Genomic DNA, 24173 nt, shown 5'->3' with positions numbered 1-24173 from the left:
AAGGTGAGGCTTCGAAAAATTATCGTACGTTGACCGTATGCATTGCACAATATTTACGTGCATTATGCAAGTAAAAAAGCTTTGCTGTTATGCTTTTAAAGATTACCGAACCTATGAAAGTACTATCAATAGATATTGTACAATGATCACGATGCTATTTCAGTCTGTGTTAATCGTCATCCCGTACCGGATTTCGTATTCATAGCTGTCTGCTACCCCTTAATTATCTGTTTATATATTCATTTGATGTAAGGTTTTGAACTCTTTGGATCGTGTTAAATTAGCTATCAACACGACTGAAAGAACCCGTAGAACAGAAAATGATATGGTATTGTTTCATAATCGACATGAGTTTGAGTACTGTATTGAATACAGACACAGCTTCTGAGGTGAGGAAAAAATCGTTATCAATTTTCATTTTCTTTTGTTAATTCAATTGTTCTTGTTTAACTTTGTTGTTTAAAGTTGTTTATTGTTTTTTGAATATTTTGTTCGTTTATTTTGTTTTGATATTTTAAGTTATGTACCTATTTCATGGTTTTTATAAATTTATCTGTAGTAAAGTGAGAAGAGTGAGTAGGTAATGTATATATTAAAACATAGCATTAAACAATAACTAAATTTAACAGTGTTATTTAAAGGTAATTTTCGTCCAGGTATTTAAGTTATATAAAGCAATTTACTGTAATTTTATCTTAAAATAAATACAAGTAAATATGATACAGCGCTGTCACGTATACAACAATATCTTACCTCCTGCTAAATTGTAAGAAAATCATTGGCTGACAGTTACGTGGAGACTATGTATATTCCTTACATAGTCAGTACAAAATAATACCTCCTTCGAGTATCATGACGTCATTTTAGAGCATAATGACGTCAAGTTTCGTACTCAAATTGAAACTTATAATATTATTACAAACGCTTGATTTCCATTGTTTTATTTACTTATTATCATTAAAAAAAGACAGTCGGTAAGATATATATCGTTACATTGTTTGTAGCTGACCTTATATGGTTTATACATGGTCAGTAAGTCTAATATTGGGGTATATGGAATTTATAATGTATAAGCCATATTAGGTCAACTACAAACCATGTAACTAATATTGTCTCATTGTTATGTGATTGGTCGTAAATTATTATTGTTATCTGTTAGTTATGTTTCTTGTAAATTTTATGGTTTTTATAATTTATATATTGTTTATCTGTAGTAAAGTGAGAAGAGAGGGTAGTTAATGTATGTATTACAACATAACATCATAAAATAACTTTAAACAGTGTAATTTAACGGTAAATTTCGTTCAAGTATTTAAGTTTAACAAAGCAATTTACTGTAGTTTTATCTTATAAATACAAGTAAATATGATAGAGCGCTGTCACGTATACAACATTGTCTCACTGTTATGTGATGGGTCGTATAGGTCATTAATTGTATTAAATATATGTGTATGTGGAACTTAATGTGTATGTTTTGTATACGCAGATCCCGAATGAAGTTACCTGGTGTTATGAATGTTCCTACCAGACCTACATATGTATGGTGTTTGACGACTTTCAGTCCATGAACTGTCAGACTGTTATAAATGAACACAGATTGTGAAATTATACACAGGATAAATCTCTGCCATTCAGTTAACTTTCCAGGCCATTCAGTTACCATTCAGTTGACTGAATGGCAGAGATTCAACCTGTTAAAACTCTGATATTGGTTTTTCATTTCTGAGGTTTGATAGCCTATTGGGTCAGCCTATATCAGTTATTTTCTGTGATGTAAGCAAACAACATGTAAACGTATATTTTGAGAGTAGTTATTAAAAATACTTTATTTTTGTAGTTTTTGATAAAATTAAGACATGTTTTTAAATGATGTAACAGTTCTGTTTGTTTCATATTTGTTAGATACGACAACTACATTCATAAATGATATTAACGTTTTTAAAAAAATGTCAAATTAGTGTTATACCATGTAATTATCACTTACAAATAATCATCAATAATCAGGGCATGGTTTGTTATGTCTTTTATTTGAATTCACAAATGTACATGTATTGAAAATACTGAAACAACATCAGATTAAGGAATGCCTTGTATTCTGATACATGTATTCATCTATTTCCGTTAGCAAAAACTGAGTTAAGGTTCACTGTATTGTATTTTTTTTAATGTATGTGTTTAATTCATGTTAATTTTCGCTTTAATTGTTGGGTATTTAGGTTCCTAATGAAACCCAAACAACAGCATTTCAAAAAAATCTGCTATTTATCGAAATTAACATAAACAATTAACTAAATTGTCAAAAACAAATATTTTGTCATAATATTCTGATGTGTTATTTATTGCTTTACAAATTTCTGATTAATAGAGGATTTCATATCCTAAACTTTTTTCCGGTTTAATTAATAGGATATAAATAGAAAAGTATTAAAGATAAAATGAGTTAAATGTTTGTTTATGTTTAGGTTTGATAAGTTTACTTAATCCTTTGATTAACTTTAAAATCATTGATTTGAAGGGAAAAAAATCTTTATTTATGCAGAAAAAAAGTTCATTTGCATATGAATTCAGTATATACATTTTTTATCACGTATTTATTTTATACTGATATATACTGATATATCATTCTTCTCCTTGTCATCGGAATGCAGTGATGTACCTTGGCATGATTGTAAACATTAGCATTCCCAGCACAAGTTGAAACACAGTTTAAAATGTTTTGTCTCGCACTCGAAGGTCAGGTTAAAGAGTGTTTTTTTTTGTAAATGAAATTCAGATATATAGATGTATATATCCGGTATTTGTACGCTTTTGAAATAATTTAAATATTTGGGGAGTGTTTAACAATAAAAGTTCGCTATGTTTACTGATAATATATTACAGTAGATTCTTTCAACATCAACAAGTTAATGGATAAATATTCAATTCCTAATTTCTGCGATCAAATTTCTTGATTACAATTTCGTTTTAATAAAAGGAATACTAAGCCCTCGATTGTTTAAAATTATATTGGTATTGAAATTATAAACAAAATAATAATTTGTTTAGAAGTGTACAATATATACTTGGTTTGAATTATGCTTATCCCTTATATCGGTTGTTAGTCGTTTATATGAAGTTATAAGTGATATTTAACGAACACAGACCATTCAAAATGATATTAAAAATATTTATAAGTTAACAGAAGTTTTTGTTACATTTTGTCGCATATGATAATTTCATCTCCATCAAGTCGCACGGATATCTGAGATGGAAACTTCTGTCACACGGTAAAATTGATAAAGCATACAAATGAAATGATTATTAATCATGTCATTTCTACATTATAACACATATCCGGTTAATGTTTTTAATCCACTTAGAAGATTTTTCAAATTCACTTTTTATCAAGTCTATATTGCCACAAGGAAGTAATTAAATACATTTTAGCTACAACATATGTGATTGAAATTTAAAAAACAAAGTCAGTCCTTAATATTAATTCACAGAAAGAATATGTTATTTTTTTTTTCATTATGTAGTGCAAAATTACATTAAGATACGTATATAGTTTCTCTCAGAAATTCAAAGAATATTGATAGAAAGTTGTGTCGTCATTTCGCAATCTATTGTTTTTTTTTAAGAATCCACAATATAAAAAAAAAAACCTTAAAGGGATGATTTATACAAAAGTATTTCTGACAATACTGCAAGTTGTTTTGATAGATACGGTCAAAATGACAAAAAATGACCGGCAGACTTTGATATACGTTATCATGACTTGTTATAGTTCGGCGTCGCTGTGTGAAGGGTAGGGTCAGTTTATTCCTCAACGCAATATGTAAATAGTTGTTGGTTTGTAACTGAATTAAAATGAAACTGATTAAATGACGGGCCCGTCTTTCGGCTTTTTTTTTAATATAACATTAGCATGTCATACATTTATAACAACGAGAAAATAAAAATACATAATGCTTAATCAATACAATAGATGTGTCGTACACGAATAATAGAAATATTTAGGTGTAGATACTTCCTATATTCATACTTCATTTACATAGATAGCTAATAAGATACTGTTGCCTTTTAAATATTCATCTTAGCAAAGTTAAATATAATTTTAAATGGAAATTATACATGTATCATCGAAATTTATTCAAAGAAAAACAGAGACACACACAAAGAGAACTAGAAAACGGAAAGGAAGTTGTACTCAAAGTACTGAGAGTACTGAAAGACGAGTTCTTGAAAGTTTGAATTTGTAATTGTCCTGGATTTCCTCGAATATGCTTCCAAAATTTATGAGTTTGAATTAGTTGTTACAATCTAATATGTTAATTCGACTTTTTGCAATTGTCTGATACTTTATCTAAATTTTACTCAATCACGGCCTTCATAATTGTAGAAAATTGATACAACGGTATGTTATGTAAAATGAGACCCCAAGGAAAATTTTTTAAAAATTACTACATGTACTAACCGGGAAAATCAAACAACTATATCAAAGTAGATATTTTTTATCAATAGATTTATTCAATTTTGTGATCCAAGGGAAAATCCACAGGTCGGACGGTATCCGTAATAAAAGTTTTATGAAAACCCCGAAAACTCTAAAACTGCTGAATTAACAAACAAAGTGAACATTTGTATACCGATAACAAGCACAGGCACCTGACGTTAACAATATTTTTTTTACAATAAGATTCCAAGAACTTTGACAATAAAAAATATTTGTCGCGGTCGCCATTTTGATTTTTAAGACTGACTTATCTGACACGATTTTCTTCATTTGCGATTCATGCAAAATTAATAGGTAAAAATAAATCCGTTCGCAACTTACTACTTTTTTGTGTAAACTCGTGTATCACCTACACGAATTACGATACAACTGTTCCTTTCACTAAAAATCATACTCCGAAAATCAGAGACATAAATAACAGAGATTGTCAACACCGCCATTAGCGTGTAAATGTTACGAGATCAACCTTACTTTTAGAACTACAAGTGCAACAGCAATCCTGTATAAGTCATTAAATTTGAATCTGATAGTGAACATGAACATGAACCTGTTAATATTTTAAGCATGTTTTATTTATGAAATATTTACAAAAACTCTGTATTTAGTTTTTAAATTATTTTTTTAAAACTTATTGACTTTTCACAAAGTAATGGTAACGCATTTCTTTAATCATGTAATCGTAATGTAATGCATTACTTCAAGAAAATTAAGTATTGGTAATGGTAATTTATTGCCCTAATTCATGAAGTAATGGTAATGTAATGCATTATTTTACAATGTAATTCACCCCAAGCCTGATTCCAACTAAGCCGGAAAACATGACTATTAACATTTAACTTGGTTCTTCAATCGATAAGATTGGATATATTATATGATGTATAAGTCTTCCAAAATGTATAATCTATTATAGATTTTGCTTACAATGCATTGTTTAAAATCTATATTCAGTTTAAGCAACTAAAGAGCCAACGAACGAGAAGGCAAATTCAGACTTGTTTTTATTTTCTTTGTTCAAAATTCCTTTAGAGACGAACAGCAGTCATACCGCAAGTAGACTGGAAGCCAGTGAAACACCTATTTAATTTGTATAACCCGTTCCGATTTTAACTTCGGATTGTGCATGAAGTTTGGTAGTATTAAGGTGAAATATTGTCAAAATAAAATTCACAACTTTTCAAAAATGGCACATTGCGTTTGGGAACTTTAATTTCGATTCCACCATCAACGAGCTCGTACGCCAACTGAATCGTCAACGTCGCTGTGCATTTAGTTACGTAACTCATTCCACATTTGAACCCTAGCAAGAATATTTTGATCAATAAAACTATTTGTTTATTTTCTAAATAGAATTTTGTTTATACACAGAGGACTTAAAATATTTAATGCGTGTATTTATAATACATATTTACTTAAATGCATGAACACTTTCTGCACTATTTTCTTACGCGTAGACTCAATTCATGTGTTCTACGCGTGCCTTCCGGTTTGAGACTTCGGCTGACAGTAAACCAATAGACGTGACCCCGTCTAAAAAGCAAAAACAAAAGTGTATCGGTGTACAAAACTGACCAGATAAAAAGATGTGGTAAATTTATGAAATGCAATGACTATTTAATGTTATTATCATTATTACTCTTATAATAATATTGTAACTTAAGTTCTAAAGTTCTTATAATTCCCATTTACTGTAAGTTTCCTCTACAACGTGTCAAAATATGTATAAAATAAGACAGAAGGACAGCCTCCAGATGATTACTGAAGACCCGTGTATCCCCAGTGCACATGCATACGCTACAATGATATACGGTTAAAGCCTTTTGATGAGGTCAATACATGGTTTCATCGATCTGATGAGAGTATATCGACCGAGGACGAAGTTATCAGGTCTTTAAAACCGTGCATTGACCGATATCAAAGGGTATGATTTTTTTATCATAATAAATCAGAAACTAATTCTCTTTATTTTTTTTATTGTCTCCAAGCGTATAACAGTGAAATATTTTGTTCATAATGTATAGATGCTGATTTCGCTATTATGACGTCAAAATACCGCACGTGCCAAAACCAGTATTTTGTCAAGAACATTTTTCTAAATATTTTCTTTTGGGGGGGGGGGGGGGGTATATTAGGGTCTGTATCAAAAAACAGGGTCATGTGACAGTAATTGACCATTCATATGCTTAGGAAAATACGATATAATAGTAATATAAGTTAATGCAATTAAGTCAATACTAATGATTTGAAGCATCGTGGTCAGTGGAAGATGTTGTTTTAAAATAATTTCTGTAAAATTTCCGTTATGATATATCCTTTGTGCGTGAAAAATGTCTTACAATCAATAGGTAGCAAATTAGTAGAACGGTTAAAGGTGCGAGTAGGGGATGTACGAGCCAAATGAGGGGTGATTTATTTGAAGGTGTGGATATACATTTCCACAAAAACACCGGCGATAATAAGCGAATGCAAGAAATTCAGTAATTTGGCACTTATTTGAATTTACTTTTAAATTTTCCTGAACCGAAATAAATAAAAGAGCAAATTTGTTCTCCAATATGGGATAACTGCATTATCCCATATGGAATAACTGCAATGGGTAGAGGTTATACTAATTGTTTTATCTGCAAGTGCCTTTAACATTGGGATAATGGAAGCATCATAGTTTAAAAATATATATATAAATATGTCTAACGTAGATTAAAATGATTCATTTGAGACTCGCAACTACACATAAATTAAGTACCTACAGTGTCAGTTTGCAAACATCCATCAGCAGATTCTTACCAAACTACCAAGTGGACCACAAAATTCATTTTTTTAATCAAATCTTTAAAAAATTATATAATTTCACGATTAGTGCATCAATATTCCCAATGAATGGAAGGAGCTGCAAAAAGAAACATGATAGTCTAATAATATGGATGGTGCATGCGGTAGATATACCAAGTTTAAAAAGCGTTTTTTTATAGTATTTATTGGCAAAAATATATAGCAATACAGAATGTATGCTATTGATAAAACAAATATTTGATGATATTGTTAACAAGCAGTGCAATGATGGTCAGAGCCACAGACCAAATGCTTTATGCTAATGATTTGTCGCATCAAAACAACATTTAAAATTGCTTCCATGAAGAATTCAATCTCTGACCATGTTATTTCAAACTAGTGCCACTTATTAAACATTATTCAATATTTTATTATTTTGCATAGATAATTATGAACCCATTATTGAAACATAGCAACGGAAGCTTAAAATTAGTCACTAAGTTTCTTTTTCAACTACGCAGGGATGTTAAGGAAGCATGTGAGCAATTTAGCGTCTTATTTTGACTATTATATTCAAAATCGTGAAATTAAATAACTTTTTGAAGAAGATCAAAAACTTTATATAATCCTAAAAATGGATGACAGTGCAATAAAATCGGGCAGTACATTACTGCCACATTGGTGCATTATCACCTGATAGCTATAGATAGCTTACGTATATTCCTATTTTCCATTTTACGCATTTATAAAAAACTAACAATCCGTATAAAATATCAAGTTCAATATATACGGGATAGTGTTGTTCTAGTCGGATAATTATATCGTAAACAACCACAGAGGAAAGCTTAGCCGAAAAGGAAAGCAAATTTACATATCTTTTAGCGAATGATCGATAAAACTAACATCTCTCGAAGTATTCTTGTTAAATTCTCCATAAATCACACCACAATACTTTATAAGAGTTCTTAGATTAGTTATTTTTTGAACATGTTAAACGTTTAAGATGCTTTCCGATCAAATTCACACGACATTCAACTAAATGTAATAATTGATGCATTTTTGTGACGTCATATGTACTTCGTTACAACGTGGCGTGTGTTTCCTGATATTGCATATTGTCTAATAAAAATTGCATAGGCCCAGGTGATAATATTGGCATTAGTTTAAAAATATTTTTAAGAAAAATCCTTTGTTACGTCATACACTTTGGAGGTCTTGCTTGGGCTTCAAAAAGATATTTTGTTCATGAAAGATATTGCTAAAACATTTCGCGAAATCATCAAAATAAGGAACACTTTTACTATTTAAAAGCGATTTACCTAAAAGCGGGGTAGGTTTTCCAAGCATGACTTACTTTGGTAACCGTATTCTTAACCGATTAAATTTTGAAAATTCGAAAACTGTACTGATCTTCACCTGGACCAAGCTGTTTTTACATGCATTAAAATTCCTTTATTGAGTTATTTACATGTAACAGAGAGAGTGTTTAAACCACTAAATGATAAATATTTTGTTTTAATTGAAGCTTTAAATCAACAGAATATTTAATACTGATTATTAATATGAATGTATTCTGTACATATAGCGTAAATGGCGGTATCAATGTAAAGGAAACAAGCGGTTTTTATCACAGTTTCAATATTATTCACTTTCAACGTTACGATACATTTTTAAGACCTATCGAAAGGAATGCAGATCGCGACGTCAAAGTGATTATGGCGTCATAGTGTATAAAGTACATACAAGTGACGCTCTACACATCCCTATGGGAAGCCTGCACATACCAGCGTGGTCAAAATCGTAATCCTCATTGGTAGGATGGGGTCACTTGGGGGAGGGAAGCCAATTTTACAAAATATATTTTAAATTATGATGTTTACAAAAACTCAAATGTTTAATATAAAGTGTTATTATATGCAAAAATTTTGACATATTGTTGATTCTTGAAAATTGTTTGGACTTTGGACCCTGGAAATTTCTTGGGCCTCACAAGGGGTTTAAATGTGTGTAGAGGTTTATATCCCATATATAAACAGTTATTTCAGATCTTCTTGAAAACTACAATGCTTAATATGAGATATGACTATAAAATCATCCTGATACAAAAGGGGATCAATGATAAAGATATGATAAGAACATCAAGGGGAAATTTTAAAATCTTTTTATGCAGGATCTATTATGCCACATTGTCCAGAAATTTTGTATATGACTCCATGAATCTGATTTCATTATGTCTATTATTCCTCAGATTAGCGATGTGGCCCGTGAGCCTCTTGTTATTGTGTTGGTCATAATTACATTAACATAATAATGCAGACGATTTCATTTTCAGATCTTTCAAGAGAAGTGAGAGAATACACCTTAATTGAAGACTTTATGCAGATCATTCGATTTTATTTAGAAATGCAAAATGTAGATAAGTTCAAAAGGAAGGAAGTATACAAACCCATTTTAATATCAGCGCATTTTATTTTGATGCATTCGATATAAATGGCAAGCTTTGGGTTGCAGACGCTGATATGCATTTTCGTCACTAGTTACACTTCTGCATCGCGATGTGAAAGGTAAGAAATTAAATCATCATTTCTTAATGAATTTAGCAAAATTATTTCACAATCCTATCAATAGAATCGCTACAATAGCAAACAAATCGTTCATCATTCATCAAAATGAATATTCACAAATATTAAATAAAGCCTTTTTCATTTATTTTAAGGTATTGTTTAAATATAGCTACAGAACTATTCTTTCATGTATGATGCATTCATATCCTTAAATAACACCTTGTACCTTCCTCTGGCTTCTATTCTGTAAAAATACAGTCTTTCATATGATGAAAACATTCCTTAAAAGAACCTTCATCCTTATCTTGATCAGAAGAATACAATTGTGTTAAATGCGCAATACGCTTACGTTTGCTGTTGTAAATTGATGAATAAACACATTACGTTCTTTTAGTTAACAAAATATTTTCAATAATAAATTGAATTGCATTATGACTTTTTATATAATATGAACTTATCTCTGTGTCTCAATTTTCATACTAGAGTTATGCTAGAAACAATTGACTTAATAACATCTAGCAAGTCGAGCTATTTGCTTTGTTTAGGTAGCAAGGGACAGTTTCGAATAAAGTACCCGTCAATATTTTTGTAAAATTGAGAGTTGCTGTACTAGAAGGCTTATGATTATTGCTAAAATTCATGAAATGATTTTTAATGATTATCATTAGTTAGAGGGGTGTCTCTTGATGAAATTGATATGCAATATGTAGGCCCTTTATGTTAGGTACATGAGAATCAGAAGTAAAATGCGAAACCTGCGGCTATGACTGTTGTGCTGACTTTACACAGTGAAATTGCAAGTTACAGACGGGAGGTAAAATAACACGAAAAGTAGGTGGATGGGACATTGTAAACTATACACCGGTAAGTTTCTGACATGTGATAGTGCAACATGCACGCGGTACGGAAGGTCAACCCTCTGCAGGGAATTAGCTGGGGGAGGTCTAAAAAGCTGAAAAATCATGAAAAATTAGCAAAATATGAAAGGGTCAAAATCTCATAAAAACCAGTAGGTAGAGAATTTTACAGGTTTTGACTAGTCATTTTCTTTAGAAATTGATGATTGGCCTTATAAAGAGTGAATTAAAGGTATTTGTGCTGAATGGGAACTGAGGAAATTCTAGTTACAGAGTTCCGAAGACATGCATCCCTTGGCTACAATGAATTGTATAAAAAAAACTGTCCCCTGCCACCTTAGTGGTAAAATTCAAAGAAAATCCCATTTATATTAAGGGGGAATTCAAATATTGCATTTAAAGATTTAATGAAGTTTAAATGGTGTGAGGTTGTGTATATTAAATAAAAATCTTTTTCGTCTATAATTTATATTTGAGAAAACTTATATATTAAAATGTAGGGTTGTCAACGAGGCAATTATATACATTGTAAGGTAATAAACAACAACCAATTTTGTTTCTGATAAATAAAAAGTCTGAAATACAAAAACTCATATGTTTTTGCCAATTGATCTATTATTTCATCTGTAATTTTTTATTATTACTCAAAATGTTCGTTTAAAACGGATAAACATACTAAAATGCAGTGTTCATGACATACACACTTGTCACACATTACATACTATTTATATTACTACATAGTATAGTACGTAGATATTTCTATTATAATAAAACTAAATACATACATCTAATGTATTAGTGGAATAATTATTTTCTATTACTAAATGATGTTATAATGTGTTTGACGTGAATTGAACATATTTTCAGAAATCTGAATATCTAACAGTCCATTTTAATGGAAGTTTTTTTTCGTATGGTTAATTTCCTATGCATTCAAATTAAATACTTATTATACATGTCATTCCTACATTTTAACACTTATCCGGCTTATATTTCAAAACCACTTAACATATTTATCAAATGATTTATTTATCAAGTCAACAAAATATTGCCACAAGGAAATAATTTAACACATTTATAGCAACAACATAAATGATTCAATTACAAAAACAACGTCATGTCCTAAATCTCAATTGGCAGATCATTAGGTATGTTATTTTTTTAATGTTTTGATTTGATTTAAACAGATTTTATTGTATATATAAAACATACATACACAGTTCTTACTGTATATGCCATAATTATATTTACATAGGCAAATGGGTTGGGTTTTTTAAATGGAAATTCAAAGGTTATTGTTAGAAAATCATCTTGATTTATGTTTTCATCAAGCATTTTTCTTTTATATTTATAAATGCCATATCTGAAAAAGTTCAAAGGAAGGAAGTATACGAAAGCATTTTCGAAATTAGAGTATACTGTTTTGATGCATACGATCCAAAATGGCAAGCATCAAGTTGCAAGCGTTTTTGTGCATTTTCCTGACCAGTTGCCATTCTGCATTGAAGTGTGAGGGGTAGGATTTATTTGTACCCTTACAAAAAAGTAAAAAGTGTTAAATTGTTTATTGAACTGAACCAGAACGGATTACATGTACACATAGCTTGCACGCAATCTCTTTCACCTTCATTTAACCTAATATAAGCATGTTACAGTTTTTAAACAAAGGCGGAGAAAAATAACATACTTATTACTTTTTCTCGACAATAAATGTACATGTATTGCAGATGAATAACTAAAATGCGTCTAATAGTTGATCATTCCTATTTCCATACTTCATTTAACTTTTGCATGTATTCAAATGTTATCAACTGTCAAATTTACATTGCTTCTGTTATTTCAATCCTTGTGAAACATTTCAGGTTTTACAAAGGCTGTTGTCCAGGTTCGTCATGGAACTCATCAACTGAACAGTGTGAGAGTAAGCATAACTAAAATATATCAGTTTCTTCTCTAAGTTTGTTTGATTTTAGAGACAATAACAATAAGACCCCCAAGTTGTCAAGATTTAAAACACCAAAAGCATTGAATCCAAAATTAGATGAAGTTTGTCATTGGTTACTTTAAAATTAAAGACATTTGTTTTATACCAATAAAGATACTGCCTACGTTGCACTAATTTACACTACACTTCAACAAGACAAACAATGAGACTTCCAACCAACGTCCACATAAACATGGATTTTGAAATATCGTAGATACCGAAGTTAAATTTTGTTCTTACAATTCTCATTTGAGACTAACAGTTATTATGGTTATTACTGGCTAATCTTCTACTTCATTTTCAAATGTTCATGGACAAAGAAACAAAAAACTCACACAAATTTTAAATGAAATGTTTGAAATGAACAAACGTGAAATAAGAAGACAATTTAGTTTAATGTACTAACGGGTATATTTGTTGCGAAGTGGGTACCTAGAGATAATCATTTTTATTTTAAAATGACAATTCATTGTTCATAATACTAGGGGTTTTAAAGACTTCATTTTCCATTGCGCATCTTTTGTGCATTTTTGTAAAATATAGTATACTATACTTTTTTGTATATTGTTTCGATAAAACTTATTAAGTTAAACTTATTTGAGAAAATGAAATAGAGGTAAAAATCTTTAGATATTTGTCAAAATATTATTTTTCCGTTGTTTGTTTGGTGAGTGTAATCGTTGAGCTTTATAGACGTTATTATCAAATTATGATCTAAATAGTAAGTTATAAGAAATAACAAAAAGAGAAAAATTAAAATGTGGACGCTTTTGAAATTTCTCACACAATGTTAATGTTATTCTCAGGTAGTAGAATGACAAAAATTGCAACTGTATCAAAGATTACTGTGATGTGTCAACAGGATTTTTAAGTTTTAACAAAGGCAAACGCCTAATAATGTCAGATCTTAAAAATCGATGTAACTGTTGATGCTCAACTCTGAACTATTAAAAGGGATTTTTCTACTAAGGATGTATGCCAGGTTACAGTGGATTGAACTGCTCCAGTCCGTGTCCTTATCCATTATACGGAGTAGAATGTCAAAAGAGTTGTAACTGTAACCGAGATTTGTGTGATGTGTCGACAGGATGCATTAATAATAACAAAGGTAAATATTAACATATCATATACTTTCTTAAAAATCGTTTTGCTAATAAATGTATTAATATATTGAATATTCATTATTATTTTTTTAAATTGATGTATAATGACTAAAATTGTATTTATAATAATATGAATGAAAATGTCAGATATTCATGATTAGTTTCATTATTACAGACACATCTATTCATTGTTTAACTTTGAACTAAACATATATGTTTACATACTTAGTATGTATGCCTGGCTACAGTGGAGTGAACTGCTTTCTTCAGTGTCCTTATCCATCATACGGAGTGATTGTCAAAAGATTTGTAACTGTATCAAAGAACTGTGTGATTTGTCGACAGGATGCCTACAAACTACCACAGGTAATTAACATATTTGTTTATCAACTGCTAAATATATATGATGTACTACAGTCAAGTTTTAACAGAGTGCCCTAGTATTTTTTGTTAGAAAATCTGTGACGGAAAATTCTGGGGATATAAAGAATTATATTTTTTAACCTTTTATTTCCTGATGATAATACATATATAAACGGTTAGATATAATAGAAGATTAGATATAATGAAGGATTTAAATTTCTAATTATTTTTTTCTCTTATTTTGAAATATAATTATTAGCCCAGAAAAGATGCATAACTGGGTACTTTGGAAGGGACTGTAGAGCAAGGTGTATTTATCCTTATTACGGAGAAGAGTGTGAGGCACAATGTAACTGTAGCGAGTCAATGTGCGATGTGACTACTGGGTGTAAAGCTGTAGATGAAGGTATGATTCAAATGACTACCAAAAAATATAAGGTTTTTTTCCCAAACCTATTGCTATGATGTTCCGTTTTAAAAGATAACAATTGAGGTTTATCATAAAAAATAATTTTTATTCACTATTATTTTTTTTCTGTAATGTGTCAAATGATTTAAATCAGACGTAAATAAAAATTAAGTCTTAAGTTTTCATTTTGTTTCAATAAATTATCCTTTAAATCATCAAAACTAGGTTATTAAACACACCGATTCGTTCAAAACAAATAACTGTTATATTTTTACAATTGTTAAATATTGTTTATTTTTGTATCGTTAGTTATACATAATTTGAAGTTTTCGAAGTTGTTATACCAACGACAGCGTGTTTTTTTCTATGCGTGTGTGAGTGCTTCTGTTCCCAAATTCTCAACAAAGACGTCTCTCCAAGAATTTCCGTTATCGTTCTTTATTGACGGCAAAACATAAAAAATGGTTACAGCATTTTTACATTCTCAAATAATGGTAAGAATTAATAAAAAAAGATAAATGAATTATTGTTTTATTGACCGATTGCTTACTTTTTAATTTTATATTTATAAGAGAACGATTGCTGAAAAATGGTGAAATAAAAAGTTTTATTTTTTTTATTTTTTATTTTTTGTATTATCAAAGGTGAAATTGAGAGAAAACTGTGGGTTTAGTTTTTAAGAAGGTGTGTTGGAAAGTTTTAAATTTGTTCTGTATTTCTTTTCTTCTTTCTTTAAAAAGAAGCTTTTTTTATCAAAAATTATTAAAATCCATACAGATTATTAAATACAAAATGAAAAAAGATTCGAAATCTTTTAACAATTAAAAGATTTTGGATCACTTTTCATTTTGTTTTTAAAACATCTGTATGGATTTTAAAAATTTCAAACGATTTGACTGATTGAATTGATGAATTTAAAAATTGCCATTAATTATATAATTGCATTCAATATTGTTTGTAATTTATAGTTTGAAATTTACATGTAATTAATTACACTTAGAGATATATAATTTATAGATCGTTATTGGCAGATTTCCAAAACTTGTGATAATCGAATAAACGTGTTGGATCTCTAGTAATGCTCAGATAAAATAGTTGATAGTAGTCTGTGATTATAAATCCCGTACTTAAATTTCAATTTCACTTCTTAGTATTATAGTTAACGGAACGTAGCATCGCGTTTGGAGTTAAAATAAACTTCAGGGTCGTAACAAAAAATGCATTTATATTACTCCTATTTTTCATTATGATGTCGATTATTCGCAGAAATGAAGGAATAAACTGTAATAAGTAAGATTATTATAAGATAATTATATAATATTGTATTAAATAGTAAATATAGATTTTTAATAGAATAAATGATAATCAAAAGAATGTAGGTATGTTTTTTCATGTCAACGTTTTCTATACCATACTATGAGCATATAATTCCATTAAATAACTCAGCTTGGCTGATCAACATTGACATTTGTTTGTATATTCCTATTTGATTTCTTTTATGTGTAATCATGGGTAATTGTTAGGACTGTAATAAATATTTTTGATCAGTTAAACTTGAAACAAATATATATCTTTAGATTGTACACAAACGTAACATTTCGATATTTTTTGGCTCACTTTTTTCTATATCACGTTTGAATAACTTTACATGTTTTTTTCCCTAGGAATTACACCCGAATCGTTATTTTTTTAGTTGATTGATCTTAAGTTAAATTAACAATTAATTTAATATTAATATGATACTTAGTTTTATATTCAACTGTTATTTACGAAGAATAACATTTAGTAAATCAGAGATATGTCACTGTTACTACATGATTTAATTCCTTTAATGACATGCATACACAAAATGGTCATTGTACGGATAAATATGTTGTTTGCAAAATAATGATGAAACATACTCATGTATGAAATAATCGATATAAAAACATTTCTATTGTAATCTATATTGTTATTTTTATCATTTGAAGAAATAATGTAATAACGTTTAGTATTCATAAGTTTTCAAATCTATATTTCAATTTGTTTACGTGATGGAGTTTGAAGATTATAAAAGAGGATAGTAAAATCTATCTTCATGTTCAAACGGTGTCACAAATCGTATTTTTAAAAAATAGTTCAGTTTTTGGAATCTACCATTCATCGTGAAAAAGGTTTTCCATTCCTACAAAACATTTCTTTGGATATGACATTTGCGTGAAAATCTTTACCAAAAAAAAAAAACAGTGAAAATATTGAGCATCAAATTTAAAAAATGCACTGATACATGTAACTTAGTCTCTAACATACATATAGCAAAATTTATATTCTCCATTATTCCACATTTAGATTTGATTCAAAATTGTCAATAAAACAAGGCTGATAGTGAACAAATAGAATAAGTTTAATGTTCGAAAAATTTTCAAAACACTTGTCTCTTTTTCAGAGACGGAAATTGTTGCACTGGTTATATTTGGAATGCCGAGACCAAAGAGTGTGACGGTTCGTATTATTATGTAGTCATGTGTAAAATAAACACATACATAGGTTTACATGTCTTTATTTCAAGTAATGTTTTTTATGCATATTTTGCAGTTTGTCCTCCAGGAGAACTTGGTACGAATTGTAGCTCTCGTTGCCCGTATCCCCTGTACGGACTCTTGTGTCTAGAGTACTGCAAATGTAGCAGAGATTTGTGTGATTACGTTTATGGGTGTAGTGGATCGACAACAGGTAGAGTATTAGATTAAACTTTTCATTTGAAAAAGGGAAAATGTTACCTTAATGATCAATACAATTTTTCGAACTTTTTTATGTTTTGAGATAATAGCATATTTCTCAAGTTAGATACGAAACTTTTTCGGGATATTTGGAACAAATCTATGATAATATTTCCAATTAAAATTTCATAAAGTATTGACTAAACTTTAGCTAGTTATGGCGTAATAAAATACTAAACGTTAACACACTCATTACGTTTCACGTTTGCCTTATATTCCATAAATACAATGGAAAATAATTTAATAGAGATAATATGTATATGAATAAAATGTGGGCTGGGAAGTGTTGTTTTTTTTTATTATCGACGGATAAACAGGTATTAGGTATTCAAAATGTGTTGACTGACCGTCCTTTTAATGAGTTATTAGTGTAAACTCTTTTCCGGGCTAATGATATGGCACATTGCAAACAACTTTTAAGAGAGGAGTTTACATGTTTGTACAAAATATTTTAAACCTTTACAAACTAATTTTAAATGACGTCAAATAGTTTTAAAATTGTATTGCTTCGTGTTTGTATTCTATTACTGATCTTTTTGGGGGAAAACAAATTTATTTTATTTTTTCCTACGTTTTTGTTATAAAATCATATGTAATTCCAATTCCGAGGAGATCCTATTTTATGATTTCGATAAATTTCTGTAGTTAACGCAAGGTGTGATCCTGGATTCTTTGAAACAAATTGTCCTGCAAAATGTTCCTATTCATATTTTCGAGTAGATTGCCAGGAACGAAGTGATTGCACCGAAAATCTGTGTAATGTTTCCATTTGATGCCTCACTCAAGCATCAGGATCAAAATCTGTTTCTAATATTACATGTAGGTTTTTATATGGTAATTCCGAACTACTGTGATATTTAATCATGGAATTATATTAAAAGAAATATACTTTTTGTTTACAACCAATCCGAAATGCAGTCCGGGTTTTCTTGGTAAGAACTGTAGGGGCAAATGCGCCTATCCTTATTACGGTGAGGAATGTCAAGGTCAATGTGACTGTGACATAGACAGCTGTGATGTCTCTACAGGGTGCAGGAACATTTCAAGAGGTATTCATTTTTTTAAATGTGGGTTTTTCATTATCAATCGAATTTTAAGTATAACGAAATATATTTACATTTTCCTGTGTCTTTGCCTGTGATAACACTACGTATCGATTTTGTACTACATAACTCATAAAGCCAAATTGAGGCACCATCTGGGTTTGCTTATTTATATTTCAATATTAATTCGTACGATGGTTGAAATTATATAGATATAAGTAATAAGGAATCGTTCTTTGAATATTATGAGGTCACCGTGATAATTTCGGTCGGGGCGTGATCAAATATATCATAAAGCCATTCGGACTTTATTGGATTTGATCACGCCCCGACCAAAATTATCACCTCATAATACTCAAAGAATGATTCCTTATTCCTTATTTAATACGTTCACAAATATAACGAAATGATAATTTGATTGTAAAGTTATTCCTGCTTTTTGTAAAAACATGATGATGAAAAGGGTTGTTGTTTTGACAATATGTTTGTTTCATTAATGTAGAATTAATCAATTGTCAATGATAAGTCCTACAACGAGGAATTTTTTTCTATGAACGATAAGTGCATGCTTTAATTAATGATTGTGATAAATATGATGGATATGTACACACTTGCAGAGAATGTATCAATCATAATTGGGCGAGCGATGTGATCTTGTTAATCTTACTAAATAGTTGAACAGCTGGACGATTGACAATCCATCGATTCAAATCACTGAATTGGAAAACACAACCATTTAAGCTACTGTAGTGTATTGGGGGGGGGGGGGTAACTTCCGCTTTATTTTTATCGGGCTCGGTGTCCTTTTCGCGGGCTTCTGCCTCTTTTTTCCCGGGATCTCGACAGAGAAGCCATGAGAAGGTCTGCTGTTGATTGTGTTTGCCTTTTGTAGTCTTTTATTATATAATATACCTGTTTTATACATAAGTTATTGTTGGGTTATTTATTGACCGCGGAAATCACTTCACTACATAAAATTGCGACTCATTAAAAAGTGTCTTTCTATATCATACAATATCAAAATGCAGATGTATTAACTATTCGTTGTTGCACCCGTGGAACGTTAAGCCGGCGCGTATAGCACTTCGTTCTTGCTTTGCGTATTACACAATGTTTCTTCTCGTTTCGTGTACATTTAACAGTAAAGTTGCAATGAAGGAGCAATGCTAATAAGAAGAACATTTACACAGGTGGGTCTGTACAGAGAAGCAGAAGTTTGAAGTCAGGAAAGAGCTTTCCATTGGACGGAAAGATAATGACATAGAAAGACAAAGTACTCAAAGTACCTATATCCGGTCTCATTTAATAGTGTTGAAAACATTTTTATCGTGTGACATTATTACAGACTAAATAAACATATTGAGAATAAATGAATTGACTGAGTAGAGAAGCAAGTGAATACACATTTATATTGTGTATAATAATTAACTCCCAGACTAAGACTAACTATTTTACAATTTCCGCAACAAGTTGTTTTCTCAAATTGAAACATATGTTACAGGATTTTTGATTTTAGAATGTTCTCGGCTATTCGTGTTAGAAATGCATACCGCCGCTTAGTAACTAACACAAATCTGCATTGCAATCTCGAAGCATTAAGAGTGTTACAAAGAAGATTATTACATTTGGTACTAAAAAGAAAAACCAAGCTAACTGGAATATGGTATTTCTGCATGATTTTACCTTATAAATTCATGTCAAATGAAGTGTTTATTTTTTATTAATATCTAGTTTCTTCAAACATTTTTTTTTCACAATGAAGAAAACAGATATATGTCGATTCTATTCACAAAAAACCCACATTTTATTAGGATTATCACTTATTAAGTTTGTAAATAGCATTTATAAATATTTATGCAAAGTCAATGCAACTACCTATGATATATAATTATGACATTGAATTAAATGTATGGCTGACAAAATTAATGAAAAAGGAAATGGCTTGCAAACGTGCTTGTAATAACTTTGTAAAGATTCAATCCAACAAATGTTGGTCATGCACCTTTTTCGATAATGAAAGTATTTATTCGTTAGATGAGCCATATTGATACCCATGTCTTTTGATTTCCTTAAAAATTCTTTATTACATTTATGTAGAAATTGTTCAGGCTCTTATTACGATAGCTTTCTCAACAGAAGCCAGTACATTGGATCTATCAGGAAATTTGGAAGAACAAGTACATCACTTCAATGATTCTTGATGTTGACAATTTGTTCATTTTTTAAAAATTTTTGTTCAATCAACTCAATGCTGAAAAAGTTAATACATGTATATAGTTTGTCAGAGCAAATGCTTGCAAAATATTAGTTATAAAACATTCTTTGTATAATTATATTGTTATTGTATTATAAGTTGACAGGATACAAAGACCATATGCAAACGGTCATGACTTAATAAATCAATGGATAATAAAAATTGTTGTTAAGAAGCCTCTAAACTTGAAAATAAAGGCAATTTTCGTTTTGAAAAAAAATACTCACTATGCGTCATATTTAAACGAGGTATAAGATGTTTATGTCAAGATTCTCATTAATTCTTCCATGCTGATAATCTTTTATATATATATATATATATATATATATATATATATATATATATATATATATATATATATATATATATATATATATATATATATATACAAGAATTAATGAGAATGTTGAAAGCTTTTTATTTATGAATTGTTATTTTTTGTACACGAATTATATAAATGTAAAAACATTTAATTGTATTATTCTTCATTTTTTTCAAATCATATCTTGTGTTTAAGAATGACTATATACATTGAAAAAAACCACAAAAATGTGTCTTAATGTCTTTTGAGAAGAAAATTAGATTGAACATACATGTATAATTAACGTATATAGTAACGATATGAAGACAATATATGTTGATTTCATAAATTTAACACTAACACAATAAATTCTGACAAAAACAACTAAACTAGGAAAAACCCAACTAAATTTGCAAATCAAATCTACCTAAGCCTGTTGGTAAAATTCTGATGTTTAAAATATAAATAAAACCGGCAACATTAATCGTTCAAAATTACAATTTCATTGAGAAAAAAGAGGGGAGAGGTATATGATGTCTACAGTTTCCGGTATCTCATTCATCAAAATTATATGCACAACATAAAAGGAAGAAAACTTTCATTATCTTCTAATTAAGCCCTGTGATGTGAATTTTCAAATCAATGCATAATCATTGTTTTGCGATGTTACAAGTATCAATATTCACATAACCTTTGTCCATTCGCATTTCCTCAGCAGATAACAAGTGTCATAAGGAAACAGTTTCATTCAATATATTTTTAGAAATAATTAGATAATGAAGTGTCGGAAAATCAAAGTGTTTATCTTCCCATTACATCAATATCAATGACAAACGAGTTTGATTTTCCTATCTGTAGGCGAGTTTTATTTGAATGATACTTTTTACGAATATAAAATACTACTTTGCTCATGTATAATATCAGACTAAACAGTACGTTTTTTTTTTAAGCTCAAGCGGAAAAGTTAAGAGTACCGTCATGGTTTTATTGTGTGTGCTTTTTCTTCTTTTTGTTTGGGGGGGGGGTCGTTTTTTGTTTTTTGTTTCTTCTTTTGTTTTGCTTTTTTGTTTTTTGCTTCTTCTTTTTTTTTTGGGGTGGGGGTGCGAACACAGTTCTATCTATTGCTGTACAGTCACCTAATTTGCAACTACTAATTAAATTGTTTTAAAACCTTTTTTTAAATGCTACTGAAAAACTGTTTGATCTTTTTTTTATCCCCTACTGACCGATTATGAAGGGAATTAGTGTCTTAAACTTGGGTGTTAGTTTGTGTTGTTACAGGTGACACGCCACCTATTACATGTTTCCCTTCAGATGTCTCCCAGTATATCAGATATGTACCTTTCATATGTATACTAGTAATTAATAAAATAAATCGTGTCAGGCTGAGATCGTAAGTCAAAAGTTTGAAGAGTAATGGCCCTCAAGAATGAAGTCTTTGTCGTGGAAAAACAAGATATATTATTTTATTGAATATGCATTTATAAACTTAGAGGTGAACAATTAAGTAGTAATAAACTATCATGAAAATAATAGGACTCTATTTTAGCATGATAATGTGTAAAAAGCTGTCCAACAAAATTTCTTAATATCTATTATGCTTTTAGAGTAAATAATCTAACAATGCGGGCAGTATTGCACTGTAAACATTGTTGTAACTGGAAGATGATACAACAATTCTCTGGCCTTATCTTTATTAAATATACTGATAAAAATTAATGCGTAAATCTAATGGAAAAAAATAAACGGAGAAAATTTTAAAAAACAATGTAACTGCAGTGAACTAATGTTGGATGTAAAGCTTTAGATAACAAATGTATTCATTTCATAATAAAACAAATTTTATTTTTTAAATAAATAATTTTAATTTTTAATTGACAATTCAGGGATTTATAAACGTCCCATGATAAATTAAACTGTCTGTTGATGAAATCAGGGGCGTTCACACTAACATATACGTCACTTATAACGAGTTATAGCAAAATTTAAAATTATTGAACTGTTCTTTCCGTTTTGACAAATTACAACATTCTTGATCTCATTTGAATAACAGTCCATTTTCATCAAACTACGTTAAATTGAAAAAAACAATTACAATTTCTGGACTCTTCCTGAGCTCTACCGGAAAGACCGGAAAGTTTCGATTGTTTTCACAGTGCGGCAAGCAAAACCTTACGCGCCTCCTGACCACAAACGAACATCAAGTGTTTCGGCGATCAACGATAATGACGATTGTTTTCTATGATTTATCGTTGTAGATATACCAATATCTTGTATAAAAATGGGTTTCAACAGACATGTAGCATTGACAAGCAAAAAATAAAAAAAATAATAAAAAATGAACTGGCAAATCACAGAAAACTCTATCCCGTTAGAAGAGCCTATACCTATTCCCTCCTGCGAGAAGCCCCCCCCCCCTTCCTCCGATGTTACATATCTGTTCAATAAGTAACATACTCATGGGTATAAATAAGCACAAATGGAGAACTATCGAACTTTCTTATCATGACACTTGAAATATTTCAAGGGCACATTTTCTACATCCTGAAAAAATATGTATTCAAGCTCTTAGTCATATGCAAAGTCATCATAAATCTTCAGAAAAACAAGCTCTCTCTCTCTCTCTCATTCTCATTCTCTCTCTCTCTCTCTCCTCTCTCTCTCTCTCTCTCTCTCTCTCTCTCTCTCTCTCTCTCTCTCGTATTGTATTTATTTATTCAATGAAAATAAGAAAAAAAACTATAAGGACTCATGTACATGAACAGCTCGAGTGGAAAATATTAATTTGTACACATTTATATTTTAAAATTTTAAAGGCAAAGATAGGAAGATAAAACCTGGAATTTGTAGATACGGATGCAGAGATACTATACAATAAGAGGTGTTTCGGTCCCTTGTAGAAGACTTTAGACTGTGGTGTTGAAAGCTGACGTCTACATTTCAGTATACATTAGGGATGGTTTATTATCAATAAAAGTACTATGCAAGTAAGGAAATTTTTTTAATAAGAAGAACAATAATTAAATTCTTCTTCAGTGTATGTTCTAATTTATCTAATATTATCAACGGAAACATTACACACAAGGAAGTACTTACGAAATTGATTTATTGCTGAATCTATGAAAAACAGGAAACACGATAAGTCGAAGTGTTATTAGCGAGAGTCGGCAATATCAAAAGTTGATTTTGCATAATTTTGGAAATAAGCCTGGAACTGCCTTTACATTGTGACGTTCTGCGTTTTAATTTGACCGCTTCTCTCTGCTTCGGATAGT

General features: G+C 29.9%; 2 protein-coding genes across 2 annotated transcripts; both read left to right on the top strand.

Moving 5' to 3' along the window:
- Positions 1-9751: 9751 nt before the first annotated feature.
- On the top strand, positions 9752-14597 carry LOC128185143 (cell death abnormality protein 1-like). Its single transcript, XM_052854815.1, has 4 exons — positions 9752-9825; positions 12545-12603; positions 13637-13774; positions 14392-14597. Exons 1-4 carry the CDS (start codon positions 9752-9754, stop codon positions 14595-14597), a joined length of 477 nt encoding a protein of 158 aa, XP_052710775.1.
- Positions 14598-15002: 405 nt separating this feature from the next.
- LOC128185141 (multiple epidermal growth factor-like domains protein 10) lies at positions 15003-20882 on the top strand. Its single transcript, XM_052854814.1, has 6 exons — positions 15003-15035; positions 15701-15831; positions 16967-17022; positions 17116-17253; positions 18203-18349; positions 20480-20882. The coding sequence occupies exons 1-6, from the start codon at positions 15003-15005 to the stop codon at positions 20542-20544; spliced, it is 570 nt and encodes a 189-aa protein (XP_052710774.1). The 3' UTR covers positions 20545-20882.
- The last annotated feature ends 3291 nt before the right edge of the window (positions 20883-24173 follow it).

This window comes from Crassostrea angulata, chromosome 5 (assembly GCF_025612915.1).
Source record: "Crassostrea angulata isolate pt1a10 chromosome 5, ASM2561291v2, whole genome shotgun sequence".
In the NCBI taxonomy this organism is placed as follows: Eukaryota; Metazoa; Mollusca; class Bivalvia; order Ostreida; family Ostreidae; genus Magallana; species Magallana angulata.
The sequence above is the reverse complement of the archived record's forward strand: the minus strand, read 5'-3'. Positions and strand labels throughout refer to the sequence as shown.